Source organism: Pinus tabuliformis, chromosome 8 (genome assembly GCF_031772625.1).
Source record: "Pinus tabuliformis cultivar Carrire ecotype Pingquan chromosome 8, CPIR1, whole genome shotgun sequence".
In the NCBI taxonomy this organism is placed as follows: domain Eukaryota; kingdom Viridiplantae; phylum Streptophyta; class Pinopsida; order Pinales; family Pinaceae; genus Pinus; species Pinus tabuliformis.
The window spans coordinates 325594004-325616402 of record NC_142294.1 but is presented as its reverse complement, the minus strand read 5'-3'; the positions used below and the strand labels follow the sequence as shown (position 1 = coordinate 325616402).

The 22399-nt window shown below is 36.6% G+C and overlaps 1 protein-coding gene across 1 annotated transcript; it reads right to left on the bottom strand.

The window, feature by feature from the left end:
• Nucleotides 1–11469: 11469 nt before the first annotated feature.
• LOC149235459 (protein argonaute 7-like) lies at nt 11470–16731 on the bottom strand. Its single transcript, XM_089368551.1, has 2 exons — nt 15281–16731; nt 11470–12892 (listed from the first exon to the last, which is right to left on the bottom strand). Exons 1-2 carry the CDS (start codon nt 16729–16731, stop codon nt 11470–11472), a joined length of 2874 nt encoding a protein of 957 aa, XP_089224677.1.
• Nucleotides 16732–22399: the final 5668 nt, after the last annotated feature.

Sequence of the window (22399 nt, the reverse complement as noted above, 5' to 3'; positions counted from 1 at the left end):
GACCAGGAGAGAGGACAAGGCTCTGAAATAGCGTAGAGCACATGTCAGGCTAAGATGCGAGGCTCCAGGACATTGTCGAGAAAAATTACGCAGAGGTCACTGAGAGACAAGGTTGATCAGTCCAGGAAAATAATGACATCTGCAAGACCTGGCTCAGCTGGGAGGAAGAACTGCACATTTTTTCTACGGAAGGTAGAGCGGGCTGCGGGAGGCACTGACAATGAAAACTGTGTATATTTTCAGAGGAGGCCGAGAGCGGGCTCCAGGATCTTGCTGGCCAAAAATGCATAGATATGGAAGGCAATCATGCAAGACATGTCTGTGTAGTTTCCCGGCTGAGTGGGGTACTAGGTAGCCAGTGGAAAGTCCAAGAAAACTATGCATTTTTAAGGAGGAGCATCAGGCTGACTGGCAGGGGGGAATGACTAATAAAATTGCGCAATTTCTAGAGACATTGCAGTGACAGGAAGTGAGTGATTGTCCCTCTTTTATGTGCAATTTCTTCAGTTAGTGTACGTAGGCAAGCTGATAACTTCTGCGCAATTTTTGGGAGGAGTGAAGCCCGGGGTCACTCCCCAGTCAAATTCTCTGGTTGACCAGCGGGAGGCTTGATGGATAGGCTTGTGGGAAGAGCAGACTAAGATAGCTTCCTGGGCAACTTCTGCACTATTTTGGGTGACAGTCAACTGGGTTGATTCCAGAATTGCATAGTGCAGACTTCATAGAGGGAAGCCTTAAGCTTTGTGCAGTTTTGGGCAACGATGCTTGGTCACTGAGGGCTAAGGATACGCAGTGCAACTCAGTGGAGGTTCGACTGATGGAGGGTGGTTCGGTCGACATTATTCAGAAAAATAGCTAAGTGTGTGAGTGAGTTAACTCATGTATACATGACCTTGAAAACACACACTCAACATGACGCGACGACAAGACACCTCAAACCAACAAGACAACATGTCTTAGTGTGACTGACTATGGGATTGTTTAATGGTGAAAGAGACAAGTGCAACACTTCAGATAGAATTGTGGATGAATGTGTCGACACTTGCATGACAATGCTTACAACATTATGCGTGAGTGCGATAGATGTTTACATAGAGAACACAACTCATACACAAACCTTCAACATCACCAAAACAAGGTCGCAAGCATGACATAACGATCAACATGTTGAAGATGATAGTTCATGAAACAAGAAAAAATGAAGCAAGACATGTAAAGGAAACACATGAACCGACTTGTGTTTACACACATGAATGTTACTGAAGACAAGATGATATGACAATGACAAGCAATCTTGCAATTCAACTAAGAGGTGTACTTTGAAAGGAGTTATTTACTTACCATACTTACCCTCGAGGTCATCATGTATCCAATGAAGTTTGCATGAGGTCCTAATCTTTCCCATAACTTGATCCCTTGGTACTTCTCCTCAACTCCTTCAAAATGACCTCAGCATGTTACCTTTTCCTGTAGTCACTAAGAGATAGATCAACTAAGTTTCAACGTGCAGTGATTGCTATCGGGATGAGGCCATGGGAGGCCCATCTGTGTAGTTTATGAATACAAGACATACAAGGCAACTTGGATAACACTGTGTGATTTTGAGGCACATGACACTGCTGCAGGATGGGGGTCCTAGGAGGACATCTCTGCGTAGTTTCTGAGTGCAGGGAAACTAGATTGCTTTGTGCATTTATGGAGAAGTGTTAGATGCCTGATTTCTATGCACATTTCTAGAGAGCAGTACTGGCTGGGATCTCTGTGCAATGTGGGGTTTCAGCAACCAAGGGAGGAAGCTTGATGGTTGCAAAAGAAAAGTGCAAAGTTCTAGGAGGCTAGATGAGGCTAAGCTACTTTGGAAATTGTCCAAGTGTGAGATCAATGAAACACATGTAAACATTAATAATAATTGACTATGATTGCACACTAACAGTTAGTGATACAACGTAGACCATCCAGAATTTATAAACATACTCTGCTTGATGCAACAACCTTCATGACAAGAGTGCATGAAGGGAGTATGAAACATGTCTATGTGATGATAACAAATCATGCATAAATTCTTTCCCTTAAAATAAAACATCCCCTTTGGATGACAAACAACAACCCCTATGCCCAAAGATGACACATGTTGCAAAAAGATGAGAACATGAACAACTCTTAAGATTAAGGAGGGGAATCTTGAGATCATCAGCTTACCAACAAGTGACCAAGGAACGATCAATCGCAAGATCCAAGGTAGGCTCCGAAATTTGCATGTGAGCCAAAATTTTGGAGGGTAGTTGTAGCCGCTACAACATTGGCGACACACTGGTAGATATCCAAATCTCTATATGGACCTTGTTTCACGAAAAGTGAGTCTAACCCTTGCAGAAGTATTGTTTGATTATTTGATCGTGATGGCTTCCACACTAGCTTGTGTGAAAGATGTAGTCCCTACCATTCTCTTGATTGGTCAAGACACATTCCAAGCCAATTCAACCTGGTTGTTTTGATTGGGGATGAGGGGTATATTGATGCACAAGTAATGTAACTGTCATAGTTTAAGTTTCATATCTAGTGTTGCTCTGCTACCAGTAGGCTTGGATAGTACCCCGACAGAGTCACGCAGGAACACAAGCATCACTCCATTGCTAGCAAGCCTGGTCAGTACCTAGGAAAAGTTACTTGCATCACCTCTCTGCCCAGGAAACCTTTCTCTTCTTTCGCCTTATTTTATTTTTTCCATTTTCCATTTTTTTAAATTTTTTCAAAGAACTGTGCATATGCACTTATTTATTTCGGAGGCAGAAGAGGGATCCCGACTTATTGAGAGCAGAAGAGGTTTTTCCTTAAGAGAAGTATGTTATATATACCTCTAACATACTTGTTAAGGTTTTCCCCCTCACCTTAATGTACTTGACTGAGCTGACAAGGGTTAACCCAAAAGAACCGATTAGAGTAGGTAGTACTAGTTAACAGTGAGAGCATTGTGTTTTCACCAAGACTCACTTTGAACAGAACATATTCTCCATTAAGGCATCGTCAACTAAAGACAACAATCTCTTCATAAAGAGAGAGGAAAACATATAACCAAATGTTGATAGTTGTACAAGTACTCTTAGATTTTCCCAACTTGTCTTGGGAGCCAAACACGGTTTCATGTAAGGCTAACCTATAGACATGAGCAAGAAAAGAAAGAAAAAATAAAAAAGTAGAAGTAAAGAGAGAGAAAAACAAGTAAGAAAGCAAGCAAACCAAATTGAGTAAGCAAGCAAAGCAAACATGCAAACCGAGAAGCAAAGAAAAGTAAGAAAGCAAACACTACTCCTACTCCTATGCTAAACAATGCATGGACCTACTCACGTGAAGTGATATTTCCAACGTAGCCACCAGCGCATTGGCTGGCCCATGTTGGCGAAGGCATGGTAGACAAGAAAGATATACATGTAAACCAGTGAACAAGTAAGATAGATCAACAAAGACCAACGCGCTCCAAGTTCTAAAACATCCACAGAAAAAAAAGATCTAATGCACAAAACAAACATTTTGCAGACGTACCATGGCATTGCGACGCACTATATGCAGATAATAAACATACACACTATTTGGACTGTGACATACGAGTGAACATGAGAAAGAAAAACAACTTATGATTTGTAAGCATGCTCATTGTGTAAGATTTATCTAGCTTCATAAGCGATGGGATCATGTGATTCTAGTGGAGGAAGCGAAATTTGTGTGTTGGATTGATCTTCAGTGCATACAGATGAGTGATGAGGAGCTTTGGGTGTTTAATTTTTTTTTTATTTTTTTTCTGATCAAAAGTGGAACGAAACTCAGGACAACGAGGGCTTGACATAACCATGGGCTCAGGTTGAAGTGCCTTAATAGCCTGCGGGGTTTCCACTTCATCAATAGTTATATCGTCGGAGACCAATGGCTTAGGAAGATTAATAGTGAGTGAATCAACATAGTGATCCAATGAGGAAGTACATATATCACAACAACCACGATAAGAAATTTTTGGATGTTCATCGACATCCTCATGATCTGATGAATCATGTAGATGGGTTGATGAGAAACAAGGAATTTCACCCTTTGTGTTTTAAAAAATGACAGATGACAGATGTGACAAATTTTAAGAGGAAGATATGTCCTCTTTGTGATGTAATGATTAACTGACATCGGGTGTGTCCTGTGAATGATTAGAAGTATAAACATCTAGAGATGAGTTTTCATAGGGAAAATAAAAAGTGGCAGAATCACAAGAGATTTCAGGATAAGGTATATGAGGCGTGGATGGAAGGGAGTCATCCTTCACCACAGGTTCTTCTTCATATTCCTACACACACTCATCATGAATGATAACACAGGTTGGCTGCACAACACCAACTCTATCGACAACTTGATCCTCATTCACAATAAGTGTAGAGTTCAGAATGGAAGAACACAAGACAGTACAATCCTGAGGATCAATGGAACATTAGGACAGAGGTTAAGGGAATGAATCCACATGAAAAGCAATAGGCTTGCAAGCCAAATCTGCGTAGACATTGAGAGCAGGTGGGGTGGGATGATGTGATAGTTCAAGAGATGTACGCACACCTTTTCCCACCTCGTACTGCAAAGTTAGAGCTGTTTAAGGAGAAGAGGATGGACAATCACTTGTGATAGCGACCTAGTTTGTCTTAGATTTGGTAGCTCTAACACCGGGGTATGTTGGGAGGGGTCGGAATGATTCCAAAAATTTCAGATTTTTGAAGATGTAAAGAAGATAGTTAAATCTTCCATTGAGGAATTCCCAATCAATTTCATCTTCAAGAAATTAGTACGAAAGATTACAAAAGCGTGTGTGAAATTTCTCAACGGATACATCACGTGCTTTCCTTAATTCCATAATTTCTTTATTGAGTGAGATATGGTCAAATTGACAGAATGCATGGTCAATATCTACAATCAACTCAGTGAGAGAGTGAATAGAGTTCTCAGGCAGCGTGGCACACCATAGCAGTGAGTGCCCTCGAAGCGTGTATGTGAACAATGAGCAAGTCATGTAATTTTCATGGATTTTATACTTGTGACATGTAGCTATAAGGGCTATTCTATGTTCAAGCCAGGCTATTCTGCCTACACCTTCATATGTGTGTTGTGACAAGGAATTCCATAGCTCCTCTAAGATTTCAAAGTCGTTTCCATAAGACATACATTTCAGAGGAATAATTATGTGGGTAGTCATGATAAGTATTCAAAGATTCAAAATAGATTATGAAGACTCAACTTGTCATCTGGACCTCCTTCTAGTGCCAGAAATGTTGATGGTGTTGGACCTGCCAACATTCATGGGATCTCCCCGATAGTCCCAACTATACCTCACATTGTTTGGTGTAGGAGTCCCATCCAGTATGATGGCCCGATTTCCATTATCTTAATGATATGCCTTAGCTCTTTCTTGTTAGCACATGAGAGTGGTATACTAAGTCTTCAAACAAAGAGGTTTGTGTGCCTGGTGAATGCTTAGTGTAACGTGTGTCTAAGTTATTTCACTGTAGAGGGAGAGGGTGAGAGTGAGTCCCAAGTCGAAAGGGAATAATGCCAACTCTATTAGAGACACACAACACAACAAGACATGCACAACTTCCAGCAGAGTAGTCCACACGGATGTGGAAATCACAAACACAAAGTGAACATATAGCACGTACAACACCCAACAGAATAGTCCATGTGAGTGCGAAGGTCGTTATAAAAATTTTACAAGAATGAATCTATCAAGTGTCCAATGACATAGTCCACATGGGTGAGACATTGTTAACAAATGATACAACACATTTCCAACAACATATGCACTAAAATAACTGAAATAGTTCAACTGTCTTAATATAGGTTAAAGAAACATGCATTACAAGCGTCCAAAGAATAGTCTTACAAACAAATACAATACATGTGTGAAAACGTGTTGGCCTATTAACATGCTTCTGAATTAAGCGAAGGCTCCAAGACACATCCATACACCATACATCACTAACCTCGATATTGGGGCATTGGAGCCACTGCTCGCTCCTTAAAGAAAAGACTACATACTCTCAAGGATATGTGGGAGGAACCAAGGTGAAAATGTCCTTTGCATGTACAAATGAGGGGCATATATAGCCAAGGGTGAAACTAATCCTTGTGATTGTTTGACTTCCCTCATGACTATTTGACTTACATGACTCTTTGAAGTACATGAATCTTTGACTTCATCCATGGGTCTCTTGGACTTCCATGTTACATTACATTGATTACATAGTTATGACCCAAAGTAGTGATGTTGTTGAGGCAACTCATGACACAACTCAACATGACACTGCTATTATGCACATGCTAGCTTTGTTGTTTATGTTAAGTTGTTGTGCTACTAAGTGATGAGTATGCTCGTGGTGTACCATAGCTTTCACCTTCGTATGGAAAAGTGCATGGAGTCTTCAATGGTCTTGGTGTTCGCTTGATGGTTCATGCATGTGCATGTGTCTCCTTCTCTTTCTACTTGGTATGTTTCGTGTGTTCATCAACAACGAGCAAGTATTCTAACATGAACTCCTTGTTCATCCTGTTCGTCATCATGCCATGTCTTATGCATGTACTTATTTTTGCAATCACTCATGACGAGACGACATCAAATTCGAAAATACCCTAGTCTACCATGATGCATTGTCTTTCATTTCTGTGTGCAGGTGACTAGGAGAGAGGACAAGGCTATGAAACAATGCAGAGCACATGTCAAGCCGAGATGTGAGGCTTCAAGACATTATCGGGAAAAACTGCGCAGAGGTCACTGAGAGGTTGGGTTGAGAAGTCTAGGATAGTAGTGACATATGTGGGATCTGGCTCAGTTGGGAGGCAGAACAGTGATATTTTTTCAAGGAAGGTAGTGTGGGTAGCGGGAGGTAATGGTAGTGAAAATTGCGTAGAGTTTTAGAGGAGGCCGGGAGTGGGTTGTGGGAGCTTGCAAGCCAAAACTATGTAGATCTGGGAGGTAGTCATGTAGGACATGTCTCTGCAGTTTCCAGGCTGAACATGGTTTCGAGCAGCTGGTGGACAGTCCAAGAAAATTGTGCAATTTTCAAGAGCAGCAGCAAGCCAACTGGCAGGGGAATTAACTGATAAAACTGTGTAATTTTCAGAGATAGTGTGGTGATAGGAAACGAGTGCCTGCCCCTCTTTCCTGCGCAATTTTTGGGAGTGAAGCCCAGGGTCAATGCCTAGTTAAATTCTCCATTTGACCAACAGGAGGCTTGATGGATAGGCTTGCAGGAAGAGCAGACTGAGATAGCTTCCTAGGTAACTTCTGTGTTGTTCAGGGTGACATTCAGTTGGGTTGATTGCAAAATTGCACAGTGTAGACTGCTTGGAAGGCAACCTCAAGCTCTGCATAGTTCTGGGCAACAATGCTTGGTCACTGAGGATTGAGACTGTGCAGTGCAACTCAGTGGAGGTCCGACTGATGGAGGGTGGTCTGGTCGACAGAATTTTGGAAAAAATAGCTATGTGTGAGCGAGTGAACTTGTGTATACATGACCTTGCGAACACACACTCAACATGACTCGACGACAAGACACCTCAAACAAAAAAGATAACATGTCTCAGTGTAATTAACTGTGGGATTGTCTAATGGTGAGAGTGACAAGTGCAGCATTCAGATAGAATTTTGGATGACCGTGTTGATACTTGCATGACATTACTTACAACATCATGTGTGAGTGCGAACACAACTCATACACATACCTTCAACCTCACCAGAACAAGGTCGCAAGCATGACATAACGAGTAACATGCTGAAGACAACAGTTGGTCAAAAAAGTGAAAAGGAAGCATGACATGTAGAGGAAACATATGAAATGACTTTTGTTTTTTGACACATGCATGCTACTAAAGGATGATATGAAAATGACAAGAAGTCTTGCAACTCAACTAAGAGGTGTACTTCGAAAGGTGTTCTTTACTTACCATACTTACCCTCGAGGTGATCATGCATCTGATGGAGTTTGCATGAGGTCCTGATCTTTTCCCATAACTTGATCCCTTGGTCCTTCTCCTCAACTCCTTGGGAGTGATCTCAACATGTCACCTTTTCCTCTGTGAAATTTTGAGGCATGAGACATTGTTGTGGGATGGGGGTCCTAGGAGGACACCTTTGCGAAGTTTCTGAGTGCAGGGTAGCTGGATTACTCTGTGCATTTATTGAGAGTAGTGATGGCTGTTGACTACTTTGGACATTTATGGAGAGCAATGTTGGCTGCCTGACTGCTCTGCACATTTCTAGAGAGAAGTGTCCGTTGGGGTCTCTACACATTACAGGGTTTCAGTAGGCAAGGGAGGAAGCTTGATGGTTGCATAAGAAAAGTACACAATTCCGGGAGGCTGGATGAGGCTAAGATGCTTAGGAAATTTGCTAAGAGTGAGATCAATGAAACATATGTAAACATTGATAAGACTTAACTGTGACCGCACACCAACACTTAATGATACTACGTAGACCATCCATAATGTATAAACATACTTTGGTTGATGTGACAACCTTCATGACAAGAGTGTGGGAAGTGAGTGTGAAACCTGTCTATATGATGATAACAACTGATGCGTGTATGCCTTCCCTTGAAGCAAAACATCCCCTTGGCATGACAAATAACAACCCCTATGCCCAAAGATGATACATGCTGCAAAAAGATGAGAAGATGAACAACTCTTAAGATCAAGGAGGGGAATATTGAAATCATCAGCTTACCAACAAGTGACCAAGGAATGATTGATTGCAAGATCCAAGGTAGGATTTGAAATTTGCATGCAAGCCAAAATTTTGGACGGTGGTTGTAGCCTCTACATTAAGTTCTAAGTGGGGAAAATCCAAGTGCTAAGACAAAATAATATTTTATTATTACACAAAGTACATAGACCTTAAATGAGGTAAAATGAAAACCAAACTTGGAAATTGTGCAAGTAGTTGGAAAATACTTCACCTTGTGACAAGGGTCAAAGTTAGAAGTATGCATACAAAAGTAGTGACTTTGTGTGTTGGGGAAAGACAATTGATGATTGGGATGGTTGGTCACGTGAGCAAATTGTGTGTTAGTGGATTTTATGTTGAGAGTACAACCATAATTTCCCTTGTCATGTCATAGCCTCAGCTAGGGGTGGCATACTATTGAGAGATCTAGAGCAGCAGTGCCTAAGGATACCTTATTAGGCCTGCACATTTGTTCATATGTATGGCAGAATCATTATGGTCATATAGATTGTAATAATGGAAATTTAGAGATAGAATACAAAGGAATTAAAAATTATGGTGTTAATAGTGGAATTTGGCAGTGTGACTGAAGCTAGGGGTGGTTAGGGACATTACATTTTTCTAACATTAAATTCATGTAGAAAGAGGATATTGCCATCATTTCTTAAATTGTGAATATATTCTTCTAATACTTTGGAAGACAATTTTCTAGAATGATTTTCTTATAAAAGGTAGAGTTAATAGGTGCAAAATAACAAATTGTTATATAAATCTCCTTAGCATTAATATTTAAGATCTTCATCCACATGTATTTACTAGAAGTGGTTATGTTATGTAGCCTAATGTGAAAAAATATATTCTTTTACATGTAACAATTTATGTCTCTAAATCCTTTATGATAGGACCTCCCGTTCCATATTGGCCATAAGAGAAATCCTTCTATGTTAGGGACTTTATATTCTTCATGCTCGCAAATTTCAAGAAGCAATATACTATTAATTTCACTTGGGATCTGACTCAACATATGCCCTTTACTCCATGGAAATCAATGATAGTTCCAAGAAAGGATTCAAAGTGTCCCATTTTTTTTTGTCTCTATCCCTAATAGTATATTTTCTGTTCCTATTATTTACCATTTTCCTTTCTTCCTAGCTTTGTCTACCTTTGGAACTTCATTAGTTAGTTCAACTTGGTCTTATGGAATAAAGTCGTCATTTATAAAAATTCATGATGATTTTAAATATATATTTTTATTGAGTATGGCATATCTATTGCCATTAGAGTTTACACAGGAAAATTAACATATCTTTATAATTTTAATTGCCACTTTTCATCCATGAAACAAGTTTTTACAATTTGTAATTTATTTTGTAATTCTTCCTTGACTAATGTCAACTTGTCCTCATATTTATTTTATTTTAAACCATACATATGAGGTTCAAGTCTCTTTTATTATGCTCATGGTCTTACTCTATGAGCTTATTCATTTTCTCTTTGACGAATTTGATACCCAATTTAGTTTTTTTTTTAACTTTAGTAGCTCTTTAATGTTGCTTTCTATATTATTGACCTCATAGATTGATTTTCTTTTCTTAACCTTATTTTACATTTATGGTAAACTAATCTTCAATTTCTACAATTAATTTTCAAACCCTAATGTTCTATTGTCTATCTATTTCTGAAGCTTAACTAACTTATTTAAACTTATTATCAAACATTATTGTTTAAAATTTAACTTTATAATAATTCTATATATTCACAAATATTATGTAAAGTTATTTTAATAACACTCCAATTAAAAAGAATTAAATGGGCTATATTTCACATAAATGTCATGGGTCAATACTATAGATTCTCATAAACTTGGAGCTCAAAAATCATGAATAACTTGACCAAGTCAAATTTACCTTTATTATCTAATTTACCTAACAAAAATTAATAAAAATAAAAATAACAATATAAAATTTATATTTTAACATAAAATTATTTATATTTATATTTTATTTTATTTTAACTAATTAAATATTTAGACTACACCGCACTATATTACAATATCTCTACTATTTTTAATCATATTACAACATCTCTGCCATTCTAAATCATACAGAGAAATAAATAAAAAAATTTCAATCATATTACAACATCTTTGCTATTTTAAATCATGCAGTGAAATAAATAAAATATTTTCAACATCTCTGCCATTTTGAATCATGCAGTGAGATAAATAAAATATTTTCAGCCATATTACATCTCTGCTATTTTGATGCAGTGAAATAAATAAAATATTTTCTAACATCTCTGCCATTTTGAATCATGCAGTGAAATAAATAAAATATTTTCAGCCAGCCATTTTGATGCAGTGAAATAAATAAAATATTTTCAACATCTCTGCCATTTTGAATCATGCAGTGAAATAAATAAAATATTTTCAGCCATATTACATCTCTGCCATTTTGATGCAGTGAAATAAATAAAATATTTTCAACATCTCTGCCATTTTGAATGATGCAGTGAAATAAATAATATATTTTCAGCCATATTACATCTCTGCCATTTTGAGCTGTGCAGTGAAATAAATAAAATAGGAAATTAATACTTATAAATTAAGCCAATATTATAAAATATACGAATATTATTTGATTGCACACAGAAAAGCTAAGTGTCTTCATATCTCAGACCCACCCACTCGGACACAAATGAAATCTAGAAACCAGGCATATCCCATATCAGCAAAAGAACATAGTTTTTTTAACCTGATCATGAAGTGTTGGATAATTGGGAGGAGATGAAGATGTAAAGGACAATCCGTAAAGGTAACATCGACCTCGATAGGCTGCAAGATCTGCATAATACACTGGCGGAACTAGTGACACCGGGCTTGTACATCGTTGATATGTGTAGCACAGATTGTTGATCAACTTTTGGAGCGCGTCAGAGGTGAATTTATTCTCGTCCATCAGAACGTGGTAATGCGTAGGCCTGCTGGTGCCAATAGCCGAGTGATGGCTGCACAGGTAGAAATCAAACTGATGCGGATGGACAATATCTGTGTCCACGACCGTTCCAGCGCTTATGTTAGTATTTTCCTCCGACGGGTTTTGACGGAAAAGTCTGGTGTGATGTCTCTTCTGAGCTACAATGATGGAAATTTGTGGTTTGTAATTGTCGAACTTGTCAGCTGCTGCTTTGAGGGCTGAGAGTTCTTGGGTGAGGACCATATCAAATTGGCCCTCACTGACACCGTCTCTGAAATAGAGTATACTGTCTGGCAGCCTCTTCTGGTTGTTATTACGATAATCATCCAGCAATTCCTTTGACATGTCTTTCAATTGTTCGATCTGTTCTTTCCTGCGTGTCTGGTACCTAATTTTTGCAATGTAGCGGTTACAGTCGGGCCAATTGACGCTTCCAACTACTGCTGCAACCGAAGGACTGTCGTTGTCCCCAGGATTGGGATGGTTCACATCAGCACCAATATACATTACCTGAGGATTACTCAACCCTGGTAATTGGATTGAAATATTATCAGCAAGAGAAGAATTTATTCCACCCATTTTGGCATTCATCTTCAGGGCCAGATTCGCCAAATAAGGCGATTTATCCTTGGAATTCTTGGGATCCTTAATGTTACTATACAAACAGCACTGCGTGACCAATCCAACCTTTGTCTCGGCAATGAGCTTGAGAGTGTGGTAACCAGGATGCTTCTTCTCCATGACACATATCACAATTAGTGGCTGTTTTTCTCCACATATCTTTTTGGCCTTGCGTAGTTCTTCCTCAAGAGATTTGGCATTATTCAAATCGTCCATGGTATAATTACCGGCATTCTGAATTGGTTGCGCATTCATTTTGATTCCAACCTCGCCGCATCTCTTAACCAAAGAGTCCGTGAAATTTTTTATCTTTCCCGTGTCCGAAGTGGCGAAGTTCATGACACACCAATTTTTAATCTGCTTCCCGTCAAGAACAAGGTTAGAACGAAAGTTCCATCTTGGCTCATTCTGGCCTGGATCAACCTCCATATCCTTGAGCTTCCTATCATTGACCTTAACCTTGAGCTTAACCTTAGGAGCTTTTAGTACTCGACCTGTAACCTTAGTCATACTCTGATCCACTCTCAACCGAAATCCGGCAATAAAGGGACCACTGCAAATGCCAAAAATCCAGGCGAAACGCACGCAAAACAAAACGTAAATCATACATTACCAAAACAAAACAGAGTATAATTAATTTCAAGAATGAATTTATTACTTTTTCAAATTTCATTAATAAATTTAAAATTGCTTCTGTCATCCATATTAATTTAGGAAAAAAAAATTTGACAAAAATCACATGGAATATCATTTATCCACACGTTTCAAATCAATCAATGTAATTCATCGTCAAAACAAGTTGAACTAAATCTTAATTTCCAAGATTTTATTACTTTTCAAATTTATTTTTTAAACTAAATCTTAATTTCAGTGGTTTAAACCATAGTACGAAGTTCGAACTCCAGTTCGGATTCGGAGTTCGTATGGAAAGTTCTGAAAAAAAATCAGGAGTATCTATCTTATTACTACTAAAAATAGTTGTTTAAATAAATTTTAAAAAAATTAAAATTAAAAATCAATAATACAAAAACTCATATTTCTCACCAAAAAATTGTCTCCAATCATATAATAGAAAATTTGCCAATAAAATTAAATATTGATATTAATAGAGAGAAATTTTTGTATTATTTTCTAAAAGAAAATGAAAAACGAAGAGCCGCGCACTTAAACCTGTCAAAGAAAACGAGGTGTTTCGCCCTTTGAAGCGTCTTAGACTTGGCATGCCTAAAAACACCAACACTTGACGCTCGGAAAACCTAGCCTTTAACACTTCATAGGAGCAGAAAGGAACCATCAAGAAGAATTGATAGCACATAGTATTATGTATTAAAATATTAATATTATGAAAAAATTATGGGTTTAAATTAAATAGGAAGATGCATTATAACATTTTTTTTTATATTTAAATATTATATATCCACTATTATAATAATAATAATAATATAAACATTACGGAACAATTAAGGTTTATAAAATAAGATATTATAATATCTTTCTCATATTAAATTAGAGAGTATTTATTGACATGACAACAATAATAATATATAAATATAACATAATATCTATATATAATATTATTGCAAGTCTAATGTCTAACATTTTGACCAAATCAAATTATATAAAAAGAAAAGAAAATAAAAATAAATAAACAAATTGATATAATGTAAACATTTTCAAAATAAAAGAGAAATAAATAAAAAATAAAAATAAAATGATAATAAAAAATAAAACTGACCTATGATATTGATTTATGGTATTTATGTGGAATGTAGCCTATTTAAAGGAAGAAAATAAACTAGCCTAGATCCATTTTAATTCTGGATCTACCAGGTGTCAAGAGGGATCAAATCTCAATGTCAAGAGGGATCATATCTCTTTTCACTCTAAAACAAGCTTTACATATCAAAGATGGTATAATATAGATGGTATTGATATATTTAAAGGGAGAAATTAAACAAACCTAGATTTATTTAACTTGGGAATCTACAAAAAACTACGAGGGATCAAATCTCTTTTCACTCTAAAAAAATTTGCATATCAGAAAATTTGATCTCTCTACTTTTGATAAATCCAAATGAATCTAAATTGATTTAATTACAAAAATTAATAAAAAATGAAATTGATAAATGTAAATAATTTTTAAAATTAACTAAAAATATAAACAACATACCTACTTTTGAAAATATATATGTTTTGTTACTTATAAAAAAATCTATTTTGTATATATAAATATAATTATTATTAAATTTTTATTTTTATATTTAAAATTAACATATTATTAAATATTACATATATCGACCACACATATATATATATATATTTCCATATTAATTACTATATAATTTTTATATATTTAAATATATATAATATAAATATTATTTATTAATATTTAAATATACATAATATAAATATTATTTATTAATATATTATAATTTAATTGAATATAATACAATAAAAATAAGATTAGTTATTATTTTTAATTTTTAATTATTATATTCACTTATATTTATAAATTAAATAAAAGAGCCAAATATTATTAAAACCCTTATCTGTTATTAAGTTATATATATATATATATATATAAACCACTAATAAATTAATAAAAATTAACTAAATATTATTAAACATTCCCTTTTCTCTCTCCTATTTAAATATAGCTGTTATTTTATAGGTGTTAGATTTACCTGTCTCCCTATTTAACCTTTTTCCTAAATTCTAAAACGTGACCAAAATCTTTAATGTAATTTCTTAAAAAAATTCTTTACACATTAAAATATTTATTATTTATAAAATATAAGTAAATGTATTACCTATTTATAATTACTAATTATTAATCATTAAATAAAAAATTAAAGAAACTTATTCTAACATAGAAGTATCTCATGGATAAACATGATAAACCTACAACGCAATTATAAAAAATTCTACCAATTAGACTCACCTCGTAGGGCCGTCGCGCCCCACCATGTATCCATTGATTTTTTGAAGCCTCTCCCGAGGAGCTTGCTGGTAATTTCCTCCCTTGAGTTTGAACTTATCTCGAGGAACTCTTTGGCCTACACAAAGCCGACATAATTCCATCGGAACATAATTTGGTCTGTCAGGAGATTTACCAAGGTCCAGGCAAGGCCATAGCTCGTACTGAATACGACACTGATACTTTTGCCGAAAGTAATCTACTATTCTAACCATGTGCCCGGGTCCATTAGTTCCGTCGCTATTCCGTTCAAATGTGATATCTTTTGTTATATCTCTACTCAGACATCTGACAGTGTGTTTCTGATTGTGGCCCTGTCTGTGGGTAACTGTGACTTTGAGCCCCTTCAAAGCTTTCTCGGCGTACCTTACCTCTGCTTCAGAAAGAGGTTGTGACTTATTATTGCAAGCTACTGTATCAGATTGTTGTAAGTATTCTATCACTGAAATCGTATGATCATAAAAAATTCCGACAGACGAGTCCACTACCAATGCCAAACCGTTAGCTGTGGGTCTCAGACTTTGATAAAATCCTTTAAGTGTAATGGCTCCACTGCCCACTTTCGTGACTCTCTCGTCTGGTACTTGCGTGTAAAGGCTTCTGCCCAGCAAAAGTTTATTTTTACTAGGGTGCTCTCTAATCACAATTTCCAAACCCTGCAAAAAGGCCTGGAATTCCTTGAAATTCACGCCATGCGGATTCCGGACATTTAAGAAATTACGCAGAAAGCTTCCATCGTTTGTGCTCGTATATTGGACGGTGACATTGTATTGGGTGTTTGGCCTCTCTGCTCCATCCTCAAGGTTGACTTCGTAAAATGGTCTCAGATGCTCTAAACGTCGTGAACTGTACATGTTCTTTTTCCCATCGTGAACTACAGACGTTTCAGGGGGCAGCGGGAAACGTGTGAGCAGTTTACTGAAGATCCTCACACAAAGTTCTCTATTTTCTATAGTTACATTACGATTTGCCAACTTCATGTCCAAGTCGTACTGCGATATTTCTATGCTTTCATCGAAGCTCACAGGGAAATGATTTGCAAGAAGGATGACTTCTCTCATTGGTTCCCTTTTTCCATCGACAGGCCTATTCAGAGGAACCGGAGCATTCTTTCCTGATTCGGTTGTTTCGAGTTTCTTCGAAGGAACCGGAGCACAGCGAGCTCCGCTGGACTCTGGTCCACTTTCCTTTCTGGATCCAGCAGCGTCAGCAGAGGCATCAGTTTCCGGACGGTCGGCAACATTGGTTTCTAGTACGGGACGTCCAGAAGACTCTGGGATATTGGTTTGCTCAACCCCTATTTCCGGACGGTTGGGAACATTGGTTTCTGGTACGGGACGTCCAGAAGACTCTGGGATATTGGTTTGCTCAACCGGTGACTGTTTCGGTCTCCTGCGGCGGTTTTTTCTTCCCATCTGCCCAAACTCAAAAATTGAACAGGATCTGGATCATGAACTTAAACGAGCTCGCTGTTAACGACAAGTACCCAGTGGCTTACCGACTATATAATTGAAAAAAAATACCCGAAGGGACAGGAAGGTGAAGAGACAATGCCGTGAAGAGGCGGGAACCGAAGGGACAAGGGCATGAGAAGGTGAAGAGACGAAACCAAGTGCTTAGTTATGATGGTGAAGGTTTCTCACCAACCATGAATCACGAATCAAGACGCACTAGAAGTGTCAAATAAAGAATTTCATATAATCAATATAGATGAGATTAGATTAGTGAGAAATTGAATTGATTAAATATAGGAAAAGGGTAGTGTAGATTTAATTTAAATACTGATTTATGAATTGATTAGATCAGTGAGAAATTGAATTGATTAAATATAGGAAAAGGGTAGTGTAGATTTAATTTAAATACTGATTTATGAATTGAGTTAAAGGATTTAAGTTTCAAATCTAAATTTTTTTTTGTATAAATAGATATTATTTAAATGTTTTGTATAGTTATTTTTTCTTTTTTAAAGGATTTAAGTTTTAAATCTATGTTTTTTTTTAATAAATAGATATTATTTAAATGTTTTGTATAGTTATTTTTTTTAGTTGAAATAATAAAATTTCAATTTTGATGACAAAGAGATATCCTTATACATCATATTGGGCTGTAAAATAATTTTATCTCCTCAATAATTACACATCATACTAGACTTTAAAATGACTCTCTCTGCTCAAAAATTACAAATCTCCATTTATAAAATGTAACTTCAATAAATTTTATCATAAAACTATAACTCAATAATTACAAATTTCCATTTATAAAATATAACTTTAATAATTTTTATCATACCTTTTTATTAAATAATAACAACTAAAAATATATTTTTAATAAAATTCTCAACAAACTTATAATATTTACAATAAAACAAACATAATATTTATAATAAAAAACTGACTTTTTTTCCATATAGATTTTATTTTATCTATATAATAATAACACTAAATTGAAACCAAATAAATAACTAAAAGACTCAATATGGTTCGCTTGAAATTCAAAATAAATATATATTTAAAGATCAAATTTTCTGAGTTGTAAATATTTTTTAAATTAAAAAATGTTTATATTTCTAAAAATTTAAAGTCTTTCGCAAACACATAATGTGAAACTAAAATTATATTATGGAAAAAATGTTTTAAATCAAAGATCAATTTAAGTGATCGTATTTCCCAAAAAAAATATTTTTGTTGAAAGAAAAGTTTGATGAAGTACAAGGATCAATTTGTGTTCTTAGTGTTTTTTCTTATAAAACTTCTCTCATCTATTTGTATTTCGTGTATCTCATATCTTCTGGTAATATAATAAAATGCATTGGTGTGTCTCATATCTTCTTGTAATATAATGAAATGCAATCTTTGTAAATCGTTCATGTCCCCAGTGATGTACAAGCACAAAGATTGGAGTGGTAGATATTTTGTAAATTGTTCATGTCCCTAGTGATGTATAAGCACAAAGATTATAATGGTAGATATAGTGAATGCTATAATATTAATCTAGGTTAAAAAAGTAAGAGAGTTTTTTTTAAGGAAGAGACATAATTTGAGGCTATGATAATTTTAATCAAGAAATACTTTTCTACGCCTATAATTTTATAGTTTTATAATTAAATTTTTGTTAATGTACTTTTTGTGGTTGTATTTTGTAATTGTTTCACTTTTTTCATAATATGTCATTTACAATTTTTGTAGTTTTTTTTAGATTCAACGACTCATGTGATATACTAATACATAAGACAATAATGTATTCTATTCTTTACAAAAAAATAAAAAATATCAATGAAATCACTAATAAAAAATAGGAGTATTAATCGCACATAACGCAATATTTCTTTGGGGAAAGCAACTGCGCAAACCCTGACTATCTATATTGCATTAACCAGAAGATTTGAGAAGAAAGTACAATGCTTGTTCACACTAGAACAATCCTTGCACAACTATGATTTAACTCTCTGCCTCACAAGCCAACTCAAGTGAACACTTAATCAATTTTGCTGCCTGCCAAACCCCTACTTCCTTGTGCAATTCCTTAGAGAATCAACCCATATTTAATTCGAAAAATCCTTCCTCCATAATTGCGCAATCTAAACTTAGGTCCTCAACTGATTGCATACACCATCTGTACAACTCAAAAAGTTATACAACTGATAGTACAATGTCCCTGCACTCTAGTCTCAACTGGGTATTCCTATGAATTGACATGCATGAATTATTTGTGAGTGAATTTTTAATTAAATTGTGTGGTACTGGTTGATGCACTGGTGCACTAATTCACTACTAGACCTCTATTAGTTCCTTTAAGAGTTAGAACTAGTTTAACTGACTATAACTCAGTTAGACTGAGTTATCTAATTACAACTCCAAAGGACTCAACCTAGACCCATAAAATTTAGGGATCACACTTACATGACTTCAGATATACTTCCATCTCAAATTTCCTAAGCTAACCAAGTCAACTTAACTTAGTTAACTATTACAAGTTTTTATGCGAAAAGAATTACAATTTAATTCAAGGACAAATTAAATTCAAATTTCTTGTTGCTATCTTTAACACTCCCTCTCAATAAGAAAGAGATTATCAACTACCCCGATCCTGTCTTTGTGAAACTAGAATTTACATCTTGACAATGACTTTGTTAAAATGTCAACATCCTACTCTTTTGTGGGAGTGTACTCCAATAACATAATTCGTCTCTGCACACGATATCAAAGGTGACTATACCAGATATCAATATGCATGGACTGAGCATGAAAAACTAAATTTTCATAGAGTTTGATACAACTCTGATTGTCACAGTAAATCACAGTTGGATCCATCTGCTGACTAAAAAACCAACCATAATATTCCTCATCTAGATGGCCTCACAAGCTGCTTGACTAGCAACCATGTACTCTACCTCTGCTGATTCAAATGAGTGTAACTGATCTCTGTTTTCTACTATACCAAGAAGCAACTGCTAACCTAATACTAAAGATCCCTCTTCATGTGCTCTTCATGTCGGATAGACTCCCTGTCCAATCTGCATCAGTGAAGCCTTGAAGCTTCACTCCCTCTATCCGTCTGTACCACAATCCATATTGAGTAGTGCGTCTAGGGTATCTCAACAAATTCATGGTCGCCTTCCAATACATCTTGGTTGACCTAAGCATCGCTTGAATAAGATGGTTAACTGCATAGAAAATGTCTGGTTGTGTGTTCACCAAATACATGAGTAAACCCACAAGCTTCCTGTAAATGGTAGCTTTCACTACTTCACCAGAAGTAGCACCCTCCTTCACCAGAAGTAGCACCCTCCTTCCTCTAGTTACCTGCTAAAGGAGTCTCCATGTATTTACTGCTCTCCATGTGGAACCTTTTTAGTATCTCATTGGCATACTTTCCTTGAGAGACAAAAAGTTCCCCATGACCTTGCCATACTTCCATGCCCATAAAGTAGTGCATGAGCCTCAAGTCCTTCATTTTGAACTCTCTTCAATATCCTCTTTGCAAGACTTGATCAACTTATCATCAACTGTCAGAATCAAATCGTTGACACATAAAACAATAATCAACAATTTACCTTCCACCACAATATGGTACATGTTTGCATCTGCTTCACTTTTGGTGAAGCCTAACCCAGTGAAGTAGCTCTTGATCTCGGTGTACCAAGAATGGGGTGCTTGCTTCAACCCATACAACACTCACTTAAGTCAACACACATGCGACTCACGGTCAAAGGTCTCAAAACCTTCAGGCTTCTCAGTATACACCTCTTCCTTAATCATGCCATTAGAGAAGGTTGTATTTACGTCCATATTATGTATCTTCCAACCCATCTGCGCTGACAGTGGAAATATGGATTTGATTGATGAGTACCTTGCAACAGGAGAAAATGTATCATCGTAATCAATCCCCTCTACTTGAGAAAAGTCTGAGGCCATGAACTTGGCCTTATGTTTCTCTACACTACCATCTGTCATTTGCTTTACCTTGAAAATCCATCAAGAGCTCACCACTGACTTGTCTACTAGTCTTGGGACCACATCCCAAACACTATTACGAACAATGGAGTCATACTCCTCAACCATCGCATCAACCTAGACCGGTTGTTGCATTGCCTCCTCAAAAGAAGATGGCTTTGTCTCAACACATCCGCTCATAAGAGCCATGTATCTAGTGTACCTCTCAGGTGACCTCCTCTGCCTGCATTGTGATGTGCGTGCTCCCACATTACCTCTTGCATCCTACAATAACATGTCAACCTCTTTGGTGCGCTTTCTCCCATCTCTGGAAGACTCTACCTGAGTGGATGTCTCCACTCCCGGATCCTCTGCATGTGGCTTCTCTGCATCAATCTGAGGCTCCCCCTTAGGAGCCAAAAACTCCTCAACTGCATGTAGTTGAAGCACCCTTTCAATGTAACATCGCATGGCCTTCTCTTCATCGAATTTGACATCCATGTGAACCACTGTCATCCTGCTAGTCAGTGGGTACACCCGATAGTTGTGAGGTGTATCAGTGTACCCCACAAATATCCCCATATCTGCTATTGGTTCAACCTTCTTTTGTGCATCTTTGGTCACATGGAAATATACCGATGAGCCAAAAATCCTGAAATGAACCACATCTGGTCTCTTCCCTAAGAAAGCCCCCTTTGGTGTACTCATCCCAAGAATCTGATGAGGTCTTCTGTTTCGCAAATAAGCAGTTGTGTTGCATGCCTCAGCCCACAAGTGTAGCGGTAGGCCTTGATCATGCAACATCGCTTGTGCTACCCCTACAACTCTTTTATTGTTCCTTTCAGCCACCCCATAATGTTGTGGGTTATGGGGTGCTGTCAAATCCCATTTAATCCCTTCTACTGCACAAAAGTTTTTAAACTCACTTGACACATACTCTCCACCGTTATCACTCTTGAGAGCTTTAACCTTCCTGCCAGTATCTTTCTTGAATAATGCGTTAAATTCACAAAACATTGCAAAAGTTTGATCTTTCTTCTGCATGAAAAAGATCCAACATTTACGAGAAAAATCATCAACAAATATAACATCATACATGTGCTTGGCCATGGATGCTATTGAAAATGCTCCACACACATCTGAATGGACTCGATGAGGATCGCCTGTGCTCGACTGTCTTTGTTGTGAAAGGAATCTTTGGTGAATTTTCCCAAAGTACACCCTTTGCATGTGTCAATTTTCTCTAGTGTGACTTTGGGAAGATCGGTAGAAATTTGTTGCATGATTTTTAAAGCGCCATGATTCAAGTGACCCAACCACCTGTGCCACAACTCACCGATGTCTCAACTCTGCACTTTCTTTGCTTTCGTGCTCAAGGAAACACAATCTTCTATCTCCAATTTATAGAGATTATTCACCCAAATCCCTATCCTCTTTACCAGTCCTGTGGCTATGTGATGAAGGAACGCCTTTCCCTTACTAAATATCACATCATACCTCTATCCTCTAACATGGAAACAAATATCAAGTTCTTCTTCAAACCAGGAACATACATAACATCTTGCAAATTGAGGGGAGTACCCGACTCCCTTTGAAAGGTAACTGCACCCAAACCGGTAGCACTATACCTCCCGTCATCACCCATCTCGAT